Source organism: Typopeltis vanoorti, chromosome 7 (assembly GCF_054136105.1).
Source record: "Typopeltis vanoorti isolate ZY-2024b chromosome 7, IOZ_Tvanoo_1.0, whole genome shotgun sequence".
NCBI classification, from domain to species: domain Eukaryota; kingdom Metazoa; phylum Arthropoda; class Arachnida; order Uropygi; family Thelyphonidae; genus Typopeltis; species Typopeltis vanoorti.
In genome coordinates, this window is record NC_143555.1 from 94,677,841 (window position 1) to 94,700,002 (window position 22,162).

The 22,162-nt window shown below is 36.1% G+C and overlaps 1 protein-coding gene across 1 annotated transcript in view; it reads left to right on the plus strand.

Annotated features, from left to right (window-relative positions):
• Positions 1–22,162, plus strand: part of fy (fuzzy planar cell polarity protein-like protein) — a 114,732-nt gene that overhangs the window by 42,734 nt on the left and 49,836 nt on the right. Inside the window, exons 2-3 of the mRNA XM_090395390.1 lie at positions 2,947–3,068; positions 13,517–13,670. Coding sequence (XP_090251516.1) covers positions 2,947–3,068; positions 13,517–13,670 — 276 coding nt within the window. The remainder of the gene's footprint in view (positions 1–2,946; positions 3,069–13,516; positions 13,671–22,162) is intronic.

The following is a 22,162-nucleotide window of genomic DNA, read 5'->3' on the forward strand; positions in this document are numbered from 1 at the left end:
AGGAAGGACATGTCCAATTAACTCATTCTCTGTTTTATATAGGTATGTCTAAAGTGATCTGTGTGATCAAGTTCATTACGAATGGGAAGTAAACTAGCCCTGTCACGGTGTTTAGTTAAGAATGTCACATATCTCGCATTTCTGAATGGCATAATCATTTTTTTAACCTTAATTAAGCAGATATATATATATATATATAGAGAGAGAGAGAGAGAGAGAGAGATATGCGTAATTATATTAAATACGCTTAAAGATCTCAGTTCTTTAAACAGAAACAATTTACAAAGTAAAGAAGATAATAGTCCTATGCTTTTATTTTATATATGCAGTGAATTACTTTTAAAAAAAAATTAAAGGAGAAAAACCAAGAGAAGTTATCGTGTCAAATGGATACGGCAAAAGTTTGTCTCGTAAATGTCACGTATGTTTTTTTAGAAGGTAGCTCGTGATTTCACAAAATTCTTCCGATTAAGTTACGTGTTATATCAAAAACTTTTGTGCTTCCGAATAGCCAATTCCTTAGGAAGTTTAAGCTCGTTTCCAAAACGATAATGATACACAAATAATATTAAACGATTTAGATTTTTACCAGACCCTCCCCGTCGCATAGCCACACGTGATCATGGCAGATCGTATACTTTTCTTAGCTTTCAATGACCAGGGCTGACTCAAGTCCAAGAGACAATGTGGGCGCCCATTTTTTTTTATTTTTTTAAGAAATATATATATATATTCATTTGATTTCACAAAATAATTTTTTCCACTGTTGTAGTTGTGTTACTTAATAGTTCTCCCAGTAAATGCAGTTCAAACGAAATGAGTCTGTTCATATTAAAAACTTGATAGTGAAAGTTGTCATTTGAAAACAACGTTGTTTCAATAGCGGTTAAATAAACTTGCAGTGAGCATATTTAAATAGAACATTAAAAAATTAGGGGGAAAATATCTGTGTTATTGGTATTGGCAACGTTACAAGTGATATATATTTTTTTTTTTAACTATCATTCATTCATATAAGTAGATATTCATCATAAATATTAGCTTTTACCGGAATCTATCACAAAGAGCTGCAATGCGAAATATTAAAGATAATTTGTGATGGACAGACAGATGAGCTTTAAGGCTCCTTATAGATGTCCCGTAATAACAGCAATAATAATAATTGGATAATGCTTGAAATGGATTTAAATTTACAAGTAGAATACGGCTTTAACTAAATATTGGTTTTGCTATTTAATGAATAAATAAATAAATAATAACTAGGGTGACCACCGGGACGGTGGTCACCCTAATTACATTTTCTCCTGTATTATTTTGAAAATAATAGTCCCTTTTTTAATTAAGGTCTTAGTTATTTGTTTTTTAATCTCTCGCGAAAATTGCAACACGTCGCCCGTTTGTCAGTTCGCTGTGTGTGATTACATTGTTTTTCAAATATAATTGCCCATTGAATTGTCATCATCTATTGGGGACAATATTATTTCAAAAGCCGAATAGTGTATAGTTACTTAATGTTTTTATATTCACGTTGTTAATAAAACATTTAATCAACTAATGAACAATTTGATCATTAAATACACTATAAGGAATTTCTTGTGAATTTGTTCCACCAAAATTAAACTCTTCGCTAGATAAAAACTATAAACAATAGCAATATACGAAAGTAGTGGTTTGTTGAACAATAAAAGTGCTGAAAAGATCTAGAGATCTGATTTTTTTTGAGGGGGGGGGACGAAAGAGAGTTTTCATACAAGTTATTCAACGAATTACTCGTTTAAAATTGACTTCTCTTACTTTTTTTAATTACTTCGTTACTCAGGAGAATATGTAGCCTTACTAATCACGGATGCATATTTTGTCAATCCTGATTTGTCCCAAAGTCTAATTTCAGACTCGTGCTATCTTCGCGTTCTTCTAAAAGAAAAAAAAAAAAAATCTTTCAGTTGTGAAAGACTTCAATGAAGCCTATGTAAGCTACGGACTTCTTCCCCCCCCCCCCTCTCAATTCTGTTACAGAATGGCAAATAAAACTTGTTGCACCTTCTCACATTCTTTCACGCGTTTGTCATTTTAAGCGAAGCCTTTGAGTCAGAAGGGTCACTCTACCGACAGGACACACCTTCGGAAATGAAATTAAAATGTTATACTGTATTTTAGGGTTTTTCACGGTCTCGGTGTGTGTGTGCGAACATGCAACTGTGTCAGCTTATGAATGTTAATGACCTGGGTGATGTTTGTTGGCTTTCCCACGGTACGTCAAGTCAACAGACGCCCTTGAAGTGTTATTGATCCACTTTGGTAGTGTAGTATAGTGTGTTCGGTAATGAACTTGTGGTCGAAAAGTACAGTAGCTTTATCAAACTCGTCACGCTTGCCAAATTATCACTGAAAGGTTGATATTCGGTAAATATGACGTGCATAAATTTGGCGAAGTAAATATTCCTAAATATAAAAGAATTAACGGTTCCATTTTAGTTTAACGTGTGGTACAAGAAATGACCCTAAAAGTTTTTCATCACAGTGATCTTTTACAATCCTTTAGACCGTACTTCCTTTAGTCAGGCAGCGAAGCATAAACCGTAACTAGAGTTGGCCAATTATTTCCGCAGAAAAACAACCATTATTTTCAATGCGTATGCATGTTTACAAAACTTTTGCAACTGCATTCTTAAATATTTATGTTTAAACAATGGAATTTTGCCTTGACATACGCAAACTGAGAGAGAGATGCGGAAGTCTCTATCTGCAATTCTGCAAAATATAAAGATGTAAGATTTAAAAAACTTTCATCAGTTCTAATTCTTCCCCTAAAAAAAAGCAGGCAAATTTATATTTGTTGTCATGACGTTACTTTATCGATATTTCTTCATATATTGCAGTTTATTTTACACTATTAGCTCTCACTGAAGTTAAAATGGCGTATTTATTTATTATTTATTTTTTCAGCTGCCCTATGCCACTGTTGGTACATTAAATGGCCTTCATATGTTTTCACGACTGCGTGGTTCGGACTTATTGGCTACATTTACTGCTTCAGAGAAGCTCATATGGCGTGTCTATCACGACAGGTAGGCCGTTTTTATTCGATATAGTGCTGCCATCTACAATTGAATATGCTATTATTTATTTTGGATGATGTTTATATAAATAATAAAATTATTTTTTGCTTAATAATAACAGTATTTTTATATTTTTTTCCAAATGAGTATAATTAATCATTTACATACGGATTAATTCCCCCACCCCCAAGTGAACCATCTCACCAAAAGAAGGAAGAATGATTTACATTAGTCTTAAATGTTATTATTATTATTATTTATTATACAGGTCTATGGAGTCAGAAGACTCATCATGGGGGATCCATCATTCACACAATACCTATCATACCTCCTTAAACTCATTCACTGTCTGAGTGCACAATCCATTCCACTCACTCATCCCTCTCTATGCAAAAAATATAGTCTGCACACCCTTATTACCCACACTCTTACACAACTTCCAAGGATGACCTCTAGTTCTCTATTCATCATGTGTTGAAAATTTTCTTTTGTGTCTTATAGAACCCCCTTTAATATCTTAAAAGTTTCTATCATGTCCCCTCTTTTCTGCTTATTGACTAAACTTTGCATCCCACCCACCTTCAACCTATCCTCATAGGGACAATTCCACAGACCTGTCACCAGTTTGATCATATGTCTCTGAATTCTCTCTGCCACCTCCTGATCCCCAAGAAACCCAGGCGACCAAAGCTCTGCAAGTAGCCAAATGATTCGGCCACATAGATTTGGTGCACCTGAATCATAGCCTTATAGAGAGGGATAATAACTTCCTTATCTTTACTTGTTAGTGTATTTTTCAACACCCAAGTAATCCTTTGAGCTATTTTACCATATTTTGCAATATGCCCTCTGCAATAAGTTTAGTTTAATCCTTTATCCAAGTGTAAGCAAACAAAGTTCGTGCCTGAAAATATCTTCAGGACTTACACTTGGATAAAGGATTAAACTAAACTTATTATAGTCTAACCAAGTGCAAAATAAACTTCCAACATCTTTCTCTAAATCCAGAGTAAATTAATAATAAGGTGGTATACTGGTTGGCAACTCGTATAGGTAAATATGACCTCTCCGTTGCTTCTGCCTGAGTATCACCACTCTGGGTCTGCCTCCCACTGATGAGACCTCAATAAAGTTCGAACCCGGTCTGGGTAGTGGCCCTTCCCTTAATGCCTAGCAGTATACATGTCCGCAAGGAGATGTGCTTTGCATTATGGGAGATACTAAGACAAGGAGTGATGAAAGCTTGGTCCACCTTTGCTACGAGTTGCCAAGGGATGTACCACCTTACCTCAGTCCTGAAGATATTTTCAGGCACAAACTTTGTTTGCTTACACTTGCGATAGAATATAGTTTGAAACCAATCTGGGTAGTGGCCCTTCCCCTAATGCATAGCAGTATACATGTCTGCAAGGAGATGTGCTTTGTATTATGGGAGATACTAAGACAAGGAGTGATGAGAGCTTGGTCCACCTTTGCTACGAGTTGCCAAGGGATGTACCACCTTACCTCAGTCCTGAAGATATTTTCAGGTGCAAACTTTGTTTGCTTGGATAAAGGATTAAACTAAACTTATTATAGTCTAACCAAGTGCAAAATAAACTTCCAGTGCCCTCTGCACTTCAAGTCTGTCCACCACCCAATTCTCTAGCCTCATCAATTTCCTGCAATCCATTACCATTAATGTGATACACAGTATGCAACCTTTTCAATCCAAAATGCATAACCTTACATTTTGTAACATTAAATAGACAATCATTATCCCTTGCCCACAGTACCATCCTGTAGGATATCTATGTCATCTTTATCAACTATTGCCCTCCCTAATTTTGCATCATCAGAATATCCCTATCCTTAAATCTTTCCATATATATCATTAATAACAATAATAATAAGCTAATGCCTTTTTATTCCCTTATAGGGAGTAGGCGAGGCCTTTTAACCCTACCTAGTTTTTGGAGACTGAGTGAGCAGTTCAATCTCGCCCAGTAGCCAATCAGAGATAACTGGCCTGTGACTATCACTAATTATAAGCCACCACCGATGAAGAGACTGGCAAGCAAGTGCTGCCATCTCTTGGTACCTAATCCGAACAGAATATGTTACTGTCTGAATTAATGTGGCTTTACGGTCGATTTTCTTGAGTTTACGAGATGAAAAACCCAAGTTTCCAAGCGAAAAAATCCATTTTCCCGAGATCGAGTAACTCAGGAACCGGTCGAAGATAGGCTTAGAAAAAGTTCCTCCAGTCGATGACTAGACTTGAACTGAAGTCTATCTTCAAGCAGCCTAGTGCAGAAGATGCAAGCACCACTTCCACTAAGTTACACAGGTCTTTTATATATATAATATAGGTATATATATCATTAATATACAATTTAAAAATTAGTGACTCCAGTACAGAATTCTCAGGCACTCCATTAGCCCTCATTTTACTAGATTCCACTCCATCATATACTACTCTTTGGTGCTTGTCTGTCAGCCCCCCCCCTCCAATCCATGCTACCTGCTTCATATCCATTCCCATTTGCTCCAACTTTTGTAATATTTTTCTATGTGATATTCTGCCAAGGGCCTTTGCAAAGTCCAGCAGTATCATGGAGAAGGCATCTAATTCTGCTGTCACTCTTATAAAATGTTAGTAAATTACCAAGATGGGACCTACTTTTTACAAAGCCATGCTGCCTACCATAGAGGTATCATTATTCCTATCCATCCACTGCTGGATTTTACCTTAACTAACTTTTCCAATACTTGAACCAGCACTTTGACATATTAATTGGTCTGTTTTGCTGCTTCTATTTTGGAGCCACCTTTATGTATGAATCCATTCACCATCAGGTAACTCGCAACCAATTCTGGCAATCCATTCCACTCACTCATCACTCTCCACCCAAAAAATCTGGTCCACACACCCCTACTAACCACTCTTACACAACTTCCACAGATGGTCCTTAGTTCTCTATTTCTCATATATTGAAAAAAATTTCACTTGCATTAATTTTATAAAATAAAACCCCTTTAATATATTAAAAGTTTCTATCATGTCCCCTCTTTTCCACCTCTCATCTAAACTTTGTAACCCACAAACTTTCAACCTATTCTGGTAGGGAATATTCCAAAGACCTTTCATATCTTGGTCACTCATCTCTGAATCCTTTCAACCACCTCCTAGCCTCCAAGAAACCCAGGTGACCAAATCTGGGTGGAGTAGTAAAGATGTGGCTAAATCATAGCCTTATAAAGATGGATAATAACTTCCTTATCTTTACTTGGTAGCATGTTTTTCAAAATCCAAGTAATTTGTTGAACTATTTTACCAACTTTTGCAATATGCCTTCTGAACTTCAACTCTTTGCCAACCATTATCCCCAAGTCCCTGCAATCCAATACCATCAATATGATACACCATATGCAACTTTTTCAACCTGTTGGATAACCTTACATTTTGCAACATTAAATTGCCAATCATTATCCTTTGCCCACAATGCCAATTTATTTAAATCATCCTATAGGATATCTACATCACTTTTATCAACTATTGCTCTCTCCAGTTTTTCATCATCAGCAAACAACTGAATATTCCCTCTTAAATCTTTTCCTATGTCATTAAGATACAAATTAAAGAGTAGTGGCCCTAGTATCAAACCCTGAGGTACTCCAATAGTTACCATCATTCTCCTAGATTCCACTCCACCATAGAGTACTCTGTGGTGTCTGTCCATCAGTCATCCCCTATCCATGTTACTAGCCTCATATCGATTCCCATTTGCTCGATTTTTTTGTAATAGTTTTCCATATGGTATTCTGTCAAATGCCTTGGCAAAGTTGAGCCATTACTTTTATCCAATTCTGCTGTCGCTTTATTATAAAATGTGAATAAGTTACTAAGAGAGAGGACCTATGCCATGCTGCCCACTATAGAGTATCACATCCCTATCCATCCACTGTTATATTTTATCTTTCACCAAGTTTTCCAACACCTAAACAACCACTCCTGATATATTAATTGGCCTGTAGTTTGCTCTGTCTTAAAGCAATGGAACTATCTTATCCTTTTCCCACTCCCTTGGAACCTTGCTAGAGCTGACAACTTCATCAGAGACACTGCCAATTCTCTTGCACATTCTGATAACACATGCCATCCAGTCTTACTGCTGTATTGACATTGATATTTTTCAATATGTCGAGCAGCACCTCCAGTTTGTCATCTCAGTTCTTGCATCAGCTTTTGTCACATCAGTAACTGCAAAATCACCACCTGGATAATACACCTTTGCAAAGTGATCACTCGGAAACTCAACTATTTCTTTTGTCTCTGTCACCTTCCTACTGGCTGTTGAATGAAGTCATCCTTCCATAGTATTTTCCTCTTTCTTGCTACATAATGAAAAAACTCTTTGGGATTTACTTTGACCAGCTTAGCTAATTTTCTCTCATAATCTGATTTGGCCTTCCTTACCATACTTGTCATCCTTCCTGTTTTTGCATTGTACTTCTCATGAATATGCTGATCACTTTTCTCTTTATATTCCCTCCACATTGTTTTCAGCTCTTGATTTATATCTCTACTCATCCATTTAATCACCACTTAGTTTATCCTCCTGGCTGTAAGTATGCAGTCTGATGCTACTTTTCTCAAACAATCCCTGACCACTTTCTATGCACTACTGACATTCTTTCCTTGTAGCTTCTCAAGCCATTGCATTGCTCTGAAGTTCCCTCCTGAGTCTGTCATAATTACCAGCTTTATAGTTCAATATAAACTGTTTTTTTTTTTTTAGAGAATTCTACATTTTTGCATTTCCCATAACAATCTGCATAGTCACTTCCCCCAGTGAGGCAGAGTGTCTACCTTGTTTATGGATATTTCTTCGGATGTTATTACCAGATCCAGCACTCTCAAACCCTGTTCCCCTCTATGACATGCTGTTTCAGGTAATTATCCTTCAGTAACTGTATAAATTCCACTTACATCTTGCCATGTATCCTTCCTCCCTCCAATCTATGTCCCCATAGTCGAAGCAACCCATAATGATCCCTCCATAACGATCATGCTAATTTGCTAATGCCTGGAATCTACATCTTCCTGTGGACCCTCTAGTCTGCAGCAGTAACCAAACAATGTATGGGAAGGCCTAAATTTACATTTCTCTTATTTACAAAGATTCAAATTAACAAACATTTCAAAATCAGCAGTAAAAAATCAAAAACATAAACCTGGTTTTCCCTTTCAGTTGTTTCCTACTGTAGGTGACTTCGTAGGCATTGCTCCCAAAGCATTCCTGGTGAGATTTTTACTGGGTAGTTCACCATTACCCCCCCCCCCCAATTTTATCTTGGGACTGGCATTTGGCTGGGACATATTTATGACTATAATTCATGTGTGTTCACGCTGTCGGTTTGCTGTTCTGGAGGATGAAAAACCAGAGTTTCTGGGTGACCCCCCCCCCCCCCATCTCGGTTAGCCGGTCTCCTTATGAGACCGGCTAACTCACTTTTCGTCGAAAGAGACCAGATAAAGGTTCCTCACTTCACTGGCGGGAATTGAAACCCGGTCTTTCCGACCAAAGGGCTTTGTCTAAACTGACTGAGCTATGGAGGCTCAGTACATAAACAAAAGCACAAACATAGCATGTTAGCAGCGCTTACAATTATCTTTTGTGTTATATTCTATGACATTGTTTGTAGAGATTACAAAACAGTTTATTTACGCATTGGTTCCCCATGAACCACATTGTAAGGACTACTAAAAAAGTTAGTTTTAAATACATTATAATTTTATCTCAATTTAGGGATTGTGGGCTAGCAACCTAACCTTTTCATAAAACGAGAGCTTCCTGTATTTTGTCCTATTAGCCTCTATCTTGCATCAGATATTTAAAATCCTCTACCTTCTATTTTTGTTGTTTGAAATTCAGCTATCATCAACAATACTCCACTTCCTATCGTATTCCCTCTATTCTTCCTGAAAATACAATACCCTTTCCATTCCCTATTACTATATTATTTTCTGTCAACCAGGTCTCACTGATGCCTGTAATTTTTGGCCAAATTTAGCTGACTAATGTCCAAACTCTTCTCCCTTATTTTTGATACTTCTGGCATTTGTATACATGCATTTCAGCATCCCTTTTGACCTACAGTTACCCTTTAGTGCCAACCCATTTGGATTTGAAACCTGTGAAACCACATTCAGCATTGCATAATTATTACTATACTACTCTCATTTATCTCAGAGGTGGCTGAAGCCACACTTGACTGCATCCTTCCTAGTACTTCGTTTTCTTTATTTTTGCACAACTTCTCCCTGAACAACACTCTTTACGAACATCTAAATCCAAAACCATTCAAATGCAGTCAATTAGATTTTTCCCCTTAGATTCACTCCATTCACTCCATACATCTATAAATTGCACAGCATTCTCCTGCACAATCTTCTCATTGACTCATTCACAATCATGACCTTTCTTCTCAATTCATTCCTTTCATACTGATGTAGCAGACTCACAATCTTTACTTTCTCACTTCTATTAGCAACTCTTGTATATTTTTCACCTTTCAAATTATTCGTTCCAGCCAAAACAATCAATTCTTTTACTTCTCCTGTCTGCTAACAGCTTTGCTAACATCCTTGATCTTCACACCTTGTCACATTCTTGTTAAGTATATCTCTTAGCATTGGATTTCCATTCAATATCTTCTCCTTGTTCCAATTTGTCTCACTTTCATTCTCCCTCCTGATGTACCACATGATGATTGTTTCTCCAGTCCTTTTAATTCACATTTTGTTGTTGTGAAGGATGCTGCATAAGTGTGCTGTTTCACTCCTTACTATCACCTCATTATCTGCATTACTTTCAACACTTCTTTCATGCTCCCATTCATATTTTGTGCAACATTCACTCCTTCCACATTTTCTACAGCACTTTTGTTATCTTTCCTTACATTGTTAATATTAGGCACGTCATTTTCCTACCTTCTATACAACTCTCATTTCTTGCATTCACAGATGAAACATTTATGACTCTCTCTCTCTCTCTACTCTTGCTTTCATACCATACACCATTTACTCTTGGCAATGAATACATAGAACATACATAAGCTACATTGTACAAAATCCCTCCTGCTAAAGTCAGTGAAGAAGGAAACCTTGGCTGCCATTTTCCTTTTACACATCGGTGCCATGAAAAATGCTTTCTGAATGATATTATACGTAGGCTGTTCAATAAGTAATATGACTATATTTATACAGAAAACAGATTACCTTTAATCGTCATCATTTACATGATGACGAAAAAGACATCGTCATCATGTAAATGATGACGATGTCTTTTTCGAAGTAACTACCATGAGACGCGATGCATTTGTCCCAACGTTGCGTCCACTTCTTAAACACATGTGAGAGTCCGTTTTTTTTTTAGAGTTCTTTCAAAACTGCCTCTGCAGCATTTTACACATGCTTTGTTGCTTTCGAAATGGCGGCCTCTTAGTGGTTTCTTGAGCTTAGGAAACAGCCAGAAATCGCACGGTGAGAGATCAGGACTGTATGGAGGGTGTGGTAGGATATCTGTGTTGTTCTTCTGCAAAACGTCCACTACACAACCAGCAATATGTGGCCTTGCATTATCGTGGTGCAATAAGAAGCCATTCTTCAGCAATGGACGCTTCCTTTTTACGTGCTTGATGATAATCGCTGCTGTGTTGATCATTGTCTCTGTGATGGACGTTGAAGATCTTCCACATTTTGGCTTCCTTCCTTAAAAGTTTTATGCCAGCGAAAAACACTTGCCCTCGACATTGCTTCATTGTGGAAAGCTTCGCGTATCATGTTAAAAGTGTCCGATGCCGATTTTTGCAAACACACACAAAATTTAATCGCATAACGCTGTTCCAAGGACGCTTCCATTTCGAAGACTGGTTGCACCTCGTAGGCGCGCCGATGAGCAATTGCGTTTAGTCACGTGACACTCTGGCACATCAGCCCGTATACACCATCTATCAACCTCTTTTGTTAATACATACAGCAACATTTCTTTATTCCACAGAAATTAATATTGTGATGAGTAGTTTTCCCACAGTAAAATTAGTCTTATTACTTATTGAACAGCCCACATACATTAAATTTTGCACGTACATACATGCATGGAATGTAATTCCAAATGCCATTGTGGATGGTATTGATTTTTGGTTAAATGTTTGGCTAAATTGTATGTTGGTGAATCAGTACCATTCACAATGGATGGCATTGTTTCACCCACATAAAATTAGCCAAAATTTAAATAAAGTGTTCCACAATATACTGGCAATACACCTTCATACACAAAATAACTCAGCCCACTTTAAAGCCGGTATAGAAAACCTCACACTCCAACACATCGACATAATGGTCAGTTTGATGTCTCCTCTTTATTCGCTAATGTCCCACTAAAAGACACCTTAGACATCATCCAAGCCATATTTTCTCCTGATATCAGCTCTGTTTCAATTCACCACAAACTCAGTCTATTTTGTTTGGCAAGGAAAATTGTACAAACAGATAGAGGGGACACCGAGGGGGTTTTCCACTTTCTCCACCCCTTGCCAACTTCATGGAGTCCTTTGAAGAAAAAGTCTTCAACTCTGCCCCATATGAATCCACTGTCTGGCTACGCTACACAGATGATGTGTTCTCTATTTGGTCACATGGCCTGGATATGCTCCACATTTCTTTAACACGCCTAAACAATCAACACCCCAGTGTCCAGTTTACCTTCGAGGAAAACAGTAGTCTCCTATTCCTAGACACTGATTACATGTAAGCCTGATGGATCCCTGACATTCTCCATTTACAGAAAACTCCACATACAGACAGATACATTCCCAGCAATCACACCACCCATATTCTCAACACTTTCTTAGCCAATGGCTATAATCCCCCCCCCAAAAAAAAAAATCCGAAAAAATAAGAAAATTCTGTAACTGCAACCTCCCACTTCTCCTTCAGAGCAGAGATTACCTGCAATCTATCACCATACCATATATCTGGAGCATATTCAAAAATTAAGGAAATACAACCTTATAACCACTTATGGGCTGCATAACAAATTGACATCCCTTATCCATTCCACCAAAGACCAGCTACATTCCTTAGACCTACTAGGTCCTTTCAGTTGTAAACTGCCCTACAACAGCCAAATAGGCAGGACAGTCGATATCAGAATTTCTGAACACAAGGACTACATCTAGTTCCACCATTACAGCCACTCATGACTTGCTGACCATGCTTTGGACACCCGCCACAGGATATGCTGAATGAAGGCCACACTCTTACACTGCAACAAATACAAATATGAGAGGCTATTCTTTGAATCTGCCTCATCCCTGAGAAACTGTCTAAACTTCAACAACAAATCGAGATGCATGAGACTATCCCAAATTTTGGGAAGCACTCATTCTCAGATCTTCAGCCCAATGGCCAGGAACACTCAATCTAGTCCAAGGGCATTTAGGACTCTAGGCCTGACTTTGATTGCTTTTCTTCAGCCTTATTTGCCCAGTGTCAGCCTACATGCACATATTACCATCATCAGGGATCACAAAAACAATGTAATGTTGCCAAAATATAGAAAAGTATTAATTAAAGTTATTATGATTAATATTTTAGTATATGTTATTATTTCTTGAAAAATAATAGACTTATATGTTGGTTACTCATAACTATCTACCAGAGTTCTCATATTTAGTGTTGTTTTTCCTGATTTCTGTGCAGAAGGTATAATTAAATTGAATAATCCTTCCCGCCAATTAAGTCACTCCATTCTCTGTCATATGGGTATTCAGTTTCTGCCATGTATTTTCTTCAGATGCATTTAGCTCTCATTAGAACTCTCTCTCTCTCACACACATAAACAAACAAGGAAATAGTCTGGTATGTTATATTCAATTTTCTTTGAAAAAGGAATTGCTTTTGTAAAGGCTTTTTTTATATATATTTATTTTATGGTAAGTTATTATAGTAAGTGGGATTTTGTGTGGTGACACTTGACTGGATTTCCATGGTTGTAATAGGTCAGAACAATTAATATCAGTAATAATTCTGTTTTTTTTTTTTTTTTTAATGAAACTGATGATGACATCTGTTACTACCATGTATTTACAATTTCTTTGATTCTAAATTCACAGGACAAATTTACTCATTCTCTGTTACTCTTTGGGACAACCTGCAGATATTCAAATTTAAACATTTATCTTGTTTCACAATTAACACTGATCTGTGATGTTATTCATTCAAATTCTGTTCATTCAAGAAACAATTGGAAATTTCTGATACATTTAAAGTCTCTCTCTCTCTCTCTTTCCTTCTCCTCCCATGAACTTTGAAGTCATTAATATTGCATGTTTTATATGTGTCACTCATAAGTTTGTTTTTTGCTTATACATCACTTATAAAACAGTGTGATCTTTTTTTTCTCTTTCAGTATTGCATTAATATTAGTCACAGCTGATGATAATGCCAATAACTGCCATCTGAATTATTTGCTGGACAATATCTTTGCAGCCATGGTACTTTTTGTTGGATTAGACAGTCTGTGTAATGTTCAAAATGTTGATCGCTTGAAGAGAGATCTTAAGGTAAGATTATGATTTTTGATTAAAATCACTTGAGAAAATATATACATTATTTTAATAATCCAGTTATTCTTTTCACTACAGCATAAAATCATGCATATTCTTATAAAAATATGACATTGCAGAATACGTTAAAATATAGAAAACAGAACCTCTTTCACTAATTTTGTCTTTTAGTATCTCAATGAATTAGTGCTGAGTTTTGTATTTCTGTCCTACTTAAAAATAATAAGAAAGCATCTGTGGAGTAAATATTTCCAGGTATTGATGCACCATGCTAGTGAACATGCTCATTAGTTCCTTACTCTCTATTTTTGATAATTTAGTAAAGTATATACTGACTGAGCCTCTATAGTTCAGTCAGTATAAACAAAGCCCTTTGGTCAGAAAGACCTGAGTTCAATTCCTGTGAGTGACGTGAGGAATCTCTTTCAACTAACGGTGAGTTAGCCAGTCTCATATGAAGGTATGGGGTTTTTCGTTCCCCAGAACAGACAAACCGGCCCCGTGAACACACATGGATTACAGTCATGAATATGTCCCAGCCATATGCCAGTCCCAAGCACAGATAAAATTGGGGGGTTGGGGAAAGCAATGGTGAACTACCCTGTAAAAATCTCACTAATACTTTGTTTATGCCTACAAAGTCGCCTACGGTCAGAAACAACTGAAAAGGGAAACCTAGTAAAGTATAGGATACAAAGTCAATCTAGTTGGCCGAGTGGTTAGTGTATCTGCTCTACAGCCAAAAGGCTGCAGGTTCAAATTTCACTTTGGGCATGGGTGTTTGTCTTTTACCTTCGCATTCATTCATTCATACAAATATATACACTTTCTCAAGATGGATCAGGTCGCCATGGGAGAAGCACTCAGCAGTGGGGAAGATGCAGGTTAAATATCATCATAGGATACAAAATCCCGTAGTAAATACAAATATGAAAGGCTTTTCATGGAATCAGCTTCAGCCCTAAGAACAATCCAAACCTCAACAAATTTGGCTGCATGAGACTGCCTCAAATTTGGGAAACCTACATCAGAAGACCTTCAGCCCAATCGCCCAAGAATACCAACATTGCCCGCTAGGGGGCACCATCAGGACTTTAGGAGAAATAATAGCTTCCTGCTTCTTCCTCATTTACTGTTTGTTGTGTCTGTGAGCACATGTCTTGTTCTTAAGTTTCTTGAAAATGGCAACGTGACGTTGCCGAAATATTGAAGTATATTAAAATTTATTTTAATGCATATCCTAGTTGACGTTGTAATTTCCTTAAATTACTTAGTAAAAAAAAATAAAAGATACAAAATCCCAACCCTAATTCTGTTGCTTAATTATCTTTATGTGAGAGAAAGTAGACAGGAACTTTCTATATGCTTTCATGAACTGCTTCTTTAACTTCCATGTTTACTAAAAAAAAAGCTCTAATTTTTCTACCCTTGGAGATAATTTCACTGTATGCTTCCCTAATTAAGTCATTTCATTCAAGAAAACATTGACTAATCTATGATCTTATCTCCAAGGTTGGAAAAATCAGCATTCTGAAGCGAGCAGGAGTAACCTCCTGCTCACCTCAGGGTACTGATTTTTCTAATGCCATAGCTGGCTAATGGTATATTGAATACTACTGTTAGTTAGAGGTATTCAAGAATTTTAATGGTGAACTTTTTGAAAGCAGAAATTTCAAGTAATGTGGACAGAAATAGAGTAATGTGGACAGATTTCAAAATAGGAAATTGGACAATAAGGCTTATTTATGCATATGGTCTCACAGAAGTATCTAGCAGAGAAGGAGTTGAGAAATTTTTATTAGTCATTAGATTGGGAAGCTGACAAAGGAAACATGGTTGTTGTTGCAAACCTAAATTACATAACAGGAAATAAATCCTAGGAATATTTTTGAAAAATTTGGAGAAAAGAGCAAAGCTAACTGAAATGGTAAGTATCTGCTAGACTTAAGTAGTACACAAAAAGAACAGATAGCTTCTGATTGATTTGGCTTAGTCTGTGCACTATTTGGATTTTGTATGGAAATAATCCCAAATCTTTCTTGAGAATTTGCTGTTGATCTGCACCACCTGGCCTCCAGTATTATGCTTCCAATATTCTGGATGGTGCATTTATGTTGTGGAAATAATGACTAAATTCTCTTTGAGCAAACTGAACTGAGTTCTAAAATGAAATCCAACACTAAATGATTGTTGTCATTGGAATGTCCATGATAAATTATAAAAGTTACTCATCTAGAAATAAAAGAAAAAAAAAGCCTTAAGCAATGCAAAAGTTATTTTCTTAAGAAATGGTTTTGAGGTATATGGTCTATCCTGTATTATTGAACAAAAAATGAAAAAGTTTTAAAACAAGAGCTAAAACTTAAGAGACCTAATGGCAAAATCTAAAGAAAATAATAATTGACTCTACCAGGGAATTATATGGTAAAGAAGTTGCCTGCATGGATAGCTAAATCAAAATGTATAATTGGATTCAAGTTTTAACTTGAAAAACAAAAGAAAATCACATTGCAGTTTTCTAGCACATAAGTCAGCAGTTTCCTTTAGGCAGTAGAGAAAACAATGCAAGAAAGCTGTGCTGTGTGTAAAAGTAGTGAAACAAAAGTTCAGGGAAAATTTTAGAAAAATGCAGTAGATAAATATCCCAAATGCTTAGAAAATGGACAAATCAGAGATGATAAACATGACATAAAAAATTGAAGATTATGGATATTTTGGAGTAACTTCAAAAAATTATTTAATAAGTTTAAACATTTGTATCCTGGAAGAATATACTTATAAGTGTATATTGGGTTTTATCCTATATCCGAGTGTTAGCAAATAAAGTTGCTGCCTGAAGTACTTTCAGGACTGGGGCAACTTGTGGTAAAGGTGGTATAAGTTCTCATCACTTGCCTTAGTATCTCCCATAGTGCAAAGCACATCTCCTTGCGGACAAGTATAATGCTATGTATTAAGGGAAGGGCCACTACCCCAATCAGTTTCGACCTTTATTGAGGTGCTGTTTAGTAAAGCCCTCTCTAAAAATTAGGCAGTTCCCCAGACCACTCCCTATGAGTGACTGAAGGACTGTCCAACTCAGTGACAGGCTCACCTGACCAAGTAGAGCCATAATTCTGCAGTGGCCCCACTCAAATACTGGCAAAAACCTACCTCAAAGCAGAGCCTCTCACATCCCAGGGAAAGCAACCACTTCTGTGCAAAAGCACATCAGTGGGAGCCAGACCCAGAGGTGGTGATACTAAGGTGAAAGTAATGGAAAAGTCATTTACCTATACGAGTTGCCAAAGGGTGTCACACCCTATTATTAAAATTCTCTGGATTAGAGATAAGTTTATGGAAGTTTTTTCACTTGGCTATGCTACTAATTATATATTGGATTTTATCCTGTATCCAAGCAAACAAAGTTTGTGCCTGAAGTACTTTCAGGACTGGGAAAGGTGGTATAAGTTCTCATCACTTGCCTTAGTATCTCCCATATTTCAATATTAGAAGTAGAAAAGCTGTCAGAAATCTGAAATGTGGTGAGGCAGCTTGAAGTAGATGAAATTTCACTAGAAATACTCAGTGGTACAAAACTTTTACATTGGCTACTGCAAAATTCAGGAAGGCAAATTCTTGATGAGCAGAGTAACCATATTTTATGTTAACAGTCTATAGCAATAGAACTAATACTAATAGAACTTGCGACTTTAGCTATGTTTATGCACTATTTTTCCTAGCAAGTAAGCCAGCATATGCTGGGAACTTTCATTACAGTCTTTTCCATGACTACTTTTTTAATGTTTTAATGGAGTTCTGATTTTTATTTATTTATTTTTCCATTCTTGCAGACTACTTCACTATTTCTTTTCTCTGTATGTAAATTTGTGCACATCCTTATGATGTAAGATTGTGTTTATGATGACTGGTCGATGATCTGAAAAAAAAATTCAGCCGGTACTTACCATCATTAATAGCTTTATTCCTTTCTCCAAAATTTCCCAACACATTTTTGTATATCTGGTATTCATTTCCTGCCCTGCTGTTTAAATTTCGAGCAAGAACCAACTTTTTCAACAACCTTCACTAGTAACTCAAAAAAAAAAAAAAAAAAAAAAAAAAAGAAAGAAAGAAAAAAAAAAAATCCACCAAACTTCCTTAATATGTTTATGTTGTGGTTTCACTTCATGTGGGAACTCTTTAAGGCACATTGCATCTTCTGCATTGAAAAAAAGGTGCATTTTTTTTTTACAAAGTTTTCCATATATGTAGCATGTTTAGAAGTTTTTCCCCCACTTGGTTAGACTATAATAAATTTAGTTTAATCCTTTATCCAAGTGTAAGCAAAAAAAGTTTGCACCTGAAGTATCTCTTCAGGACTGAGGCAACTCATGTCTAAAGGTGGTCTAAGCTCTCATCACTTATCTTAGTATCTCCCATAATGCAAAGCACATCTCCTTGCAGACATGTATAATGCTATGCATTAAAGGAAGGGCCACTACCCAGACTGGTTTGACCCTTTTTTAGGTCTCATCAGTGGGAGCCAGACCCAGAGGTGGTGATATCCTATAATAATAAGGTGAGACACCGTTTGGCAACTCGTATAGGTAAATATGACTTCATTACTTTCACCTTAGTATCACCACCTCTGGGTCTGGCTCCCACTGACGACACCTCAAAAAAGGTCAAAACCGGTCTGGGTAGTGGCCCTTCCCTTAATGCATAGCATTATACGTGTCTGCAAGGAGATGTGCTTTGCATTATGGGAGATACTAAGACAAATGATGGGAGCTTACTTAGTCCACCTTTACCATGAGTTGCCTCAGTCCTGAAGATACTTCAGGCACAAACTTTGTTTGCTTACACTTGGTAAGATTAAACTAAATTTAATATAGCATGTTAGTTGCAATTTTATTTGTAAACTGTCGTAATGATATAGAAAATCGCAAATGCAGTTCAAAACTGATTTTCTAAGTTATATGCATATTCATCTTTATTTGTTTTACATAAATCATTTAGTGACTGCATTATAGCTGTTACCACATATTTTATGTAACCAAAAATTTGAAAGAGGAACTTACATACTGTGTTTGATGCTACAATAAGATTGTTTTGTTTGTATAATAGTATCCATGAAAGGAGAGGTATTTTTCATTATGCAAGGTCATTTTCATTTCTACTTGTTTCTGATTATACTAATTATTGCTAAATATAGTACATAGACTGTAAATAGCTCTGTACTGTAATTTAGTGATACAATAAAACTACTTTTTTCTCTTGCAGTATGGCATCTGTTAGGAAAGGGATGTTTTTTTTTTTATTCCACTCTTCAGAAAGAAATAGATGTAGTGAGAAAAATCCATCTGTTCCTGAATAACAATGAATTATATGTTTTATATGAGGTCTACATCTGGTGATCTTCAATAAAACATTAATTAAGCACTAATATGTGGGATATCTGTGATTAAAAGAAGAGCTGCTGCCAAAAAAAAAAGGGGAGGGGAAATGTGATGAAGGTAGAATTCTTGAACAGGTGGATAATTCTGATGATTGGAAATTATTTATGCATATAAAGAAAAGTGTACATTGATCATTAGTGAATAAAAGAAAATTCATAGAAATCTAAATAAAAAATGGAAATAAATGCATATAAAACACAACATATTGTATAAAAAGATTTGCTGTCCTATCAATCCATACACATATTCCTACCATGCCTAGATGAATCACTTGATCAATACTACCAATGTATACAGCTGTTTATTATTGGTTAGTTACTTATATTTTACAAAAAAAAATCTCTTTCCCTCTAGTTAGTGTTTTTTTTTTTTTTTCATTATATCCATCATAAATGAGATTATGCACCCATAATTTAATTTATGAATTCATGTCTACAGACTATTGGATCACCTGTAATTCACCTCACAGCAACTTATTAGACACACACATACACACATTCAATATTATTTTTAGGTTTAGTATTGAATAATCTGGTTATTCCTTCATTTTGCTGAGCATTTATAATTATTATAATAATATAGTGCCACTGGTGTAGATGATGGTGGTAGTTGCTGTAAGCTATAGCTGGTGAATTTGAGTGGTGGAGATGGAGAGCTGTGGAATCATACCTTGCCTTAAACATGTTCAGATTCTCAGCAGACACCACAATAACATTTTGCAGTTATTTAGAAGAGTCATGTTTTTTCAGTAACAACCAGTTATTGGTGTGATACTTCTCTAATTCTTTTGTCAGTTCTACTGATGTCAAGTTTGTGTTTAAAAATAGAATTTGCAGAGCATACGGTAAGTTTTTCTCTATAAAGCATTTTTAATGAGCTGAACATTTACACATGTATAACTGTTTAGGAAATGATCAATCACAGACAGTCATAAAGAAGGTGCATTTCACAATAGCATTGTTGTATCGTGACATCTTTTTTTATCACAGTATTTCGTATACTGTTGTTGCGTTGTATATCTCTGATATTGATATATCGAGGCAATATATTTAACTTTATCCTTTCCTACTTCAGCCGCTATATCAAATTCTATCGCATGTACCTCTTTGTTAAGTCAGTTGCGCCATTGTTAAGTGATCTTCATTAATATTAATCTTAATGTTATGTCTTGCTTCTCTTATACCTTTCCTTACGTAATTTAACCTTTTAAGGGCCACCAGAAATTACCTGTTCCCTGAATTCCATGAGTTATCCTGGTCACTCAGGCAAAATTTATCTTTTATCTGTGTAAGCCTGGGCCTTAAGGTTAGAGATAAACTCAGCCTTTAGGGTAATCATAGAATATCAGGTGCCACTAATAATGTTAATTGAATTCTTAGAAGCCTTGGGTTCTCTGGCTTATTTTATTTGCAGTCGTGCCCTGCTATTTTCAATTGGGGTATCCCCCCCACACACACACACACACGATCACAGGTTCGATGTTTTATGAAGGGTCAGTCATCATGATCAGAAACACATGTAAGTAAGGAATCAAAATATTTATTAAACTCATTATATAATGCCATACAAGTTAAAGTAGTTATCAAATCTAATTTAAACTTCTACCATTCTTTCACTCTTCAAAATGTTAGCAAATTCAATAACTCAATATATAATACATTCTTAATTACAGCTCAATTGGACATTTAGGCATTTTAGCACATAAATAATCTCTCTCGGATTAATACGACAGAATCTCTATCTAACTGAAAGTTCTTAAAATTCATTTCAAAAGCATAGTCATTTACATAAATCTTAGTTCTTCCATTACAAATTTTAAGATGCATTCCCTTAACACTGTTAGTCAATTCTCAAAAGGGGCTAGAACAAGTGAGAGTACTTATCTATTCTTTATCGATTTTCTTCCGTCCCTCCTTCTTTGTTTCGACTCTGGTTGTCTTGATCTTATCGCCACGTGGGTCACACGTGCTCGCCTGAGCTGGGCGAGCTCAGGCGTCGACGTAAACCTCTCTGCTAAGGGTTTACGTCGATGACCTTCTCATTGATGGCGTATGGTTGATCTTGCCGAAATCTGCTGCGGTGTCATGCCAGAACTTTTCGTAAGTCAGCCCTCAAAAATGAGAGCTGAACTGCGATGAACTCTTGGAGCACACGAAGAGAAATGCAGGAACAAGAAAAAACGGGGGTGATTTACTTCCGTGTCACGGGTTTTATACGCTCCCCTAGAGCACCACCTTTCCGAGTTTGAATTTCTCTTATCGGCTCACCTATTGGTCTCAGGCTGGGTGACTTCACCGATCAACATATGGGACTTCTTGTTTCCGGGAACGTATGCGTCATGATGTCTTCTCAGATGTGATGCCCGTGGGTGCTTACGCTGCTCTTATAGTATTAGGGCTATCTTTGCCCTATGTTGCTGAATAATACACATTCTTTCATTTATATATAATATTTCACTAATGATTTCTCTCTCATATCTGCCCCTTTTTGCTGACTTACATTCATGCTAGACATATAGATACATTAATTTAAATTCACATAATTCACAGTTTATCATACAAGATGTTGTTACAAAAAAAAACATAGTTACACTGCGCTAAAAGATAAGTATGCACATATATTTTTTTTAGTTGATTGTTAGATTCTGGAATGGTGACGTCATGTAAAATTGAAGTCGCCTATTTCTGATCTAACACTGCAATATTATTTTGCTTAATTTTGCTATTTAAAATGGTAAATTTTGGTAGAGGTTCTAAATATTACATTATTAAAGTTCATTCAATCACCATGAAACTAAATATCATTTTGAATAATTTTTGCCAATTTGTTTATGTAAAAGTGATTTTATTGACACGAATTTAGTTCTGCTTATGAATATATATAAGCAGAACTAAAGTCCATCCAGCCAAAGAATAACATGTATATGAACAGAACTGATTGATACAGATTGGTAAATGGAAAAATCATTCTAATAGGTGTTTATACATTTGTAGATGCATTCAAAATGGTTATTTTTAAATTTGTAAGAAACAAGGAATGATATATTAT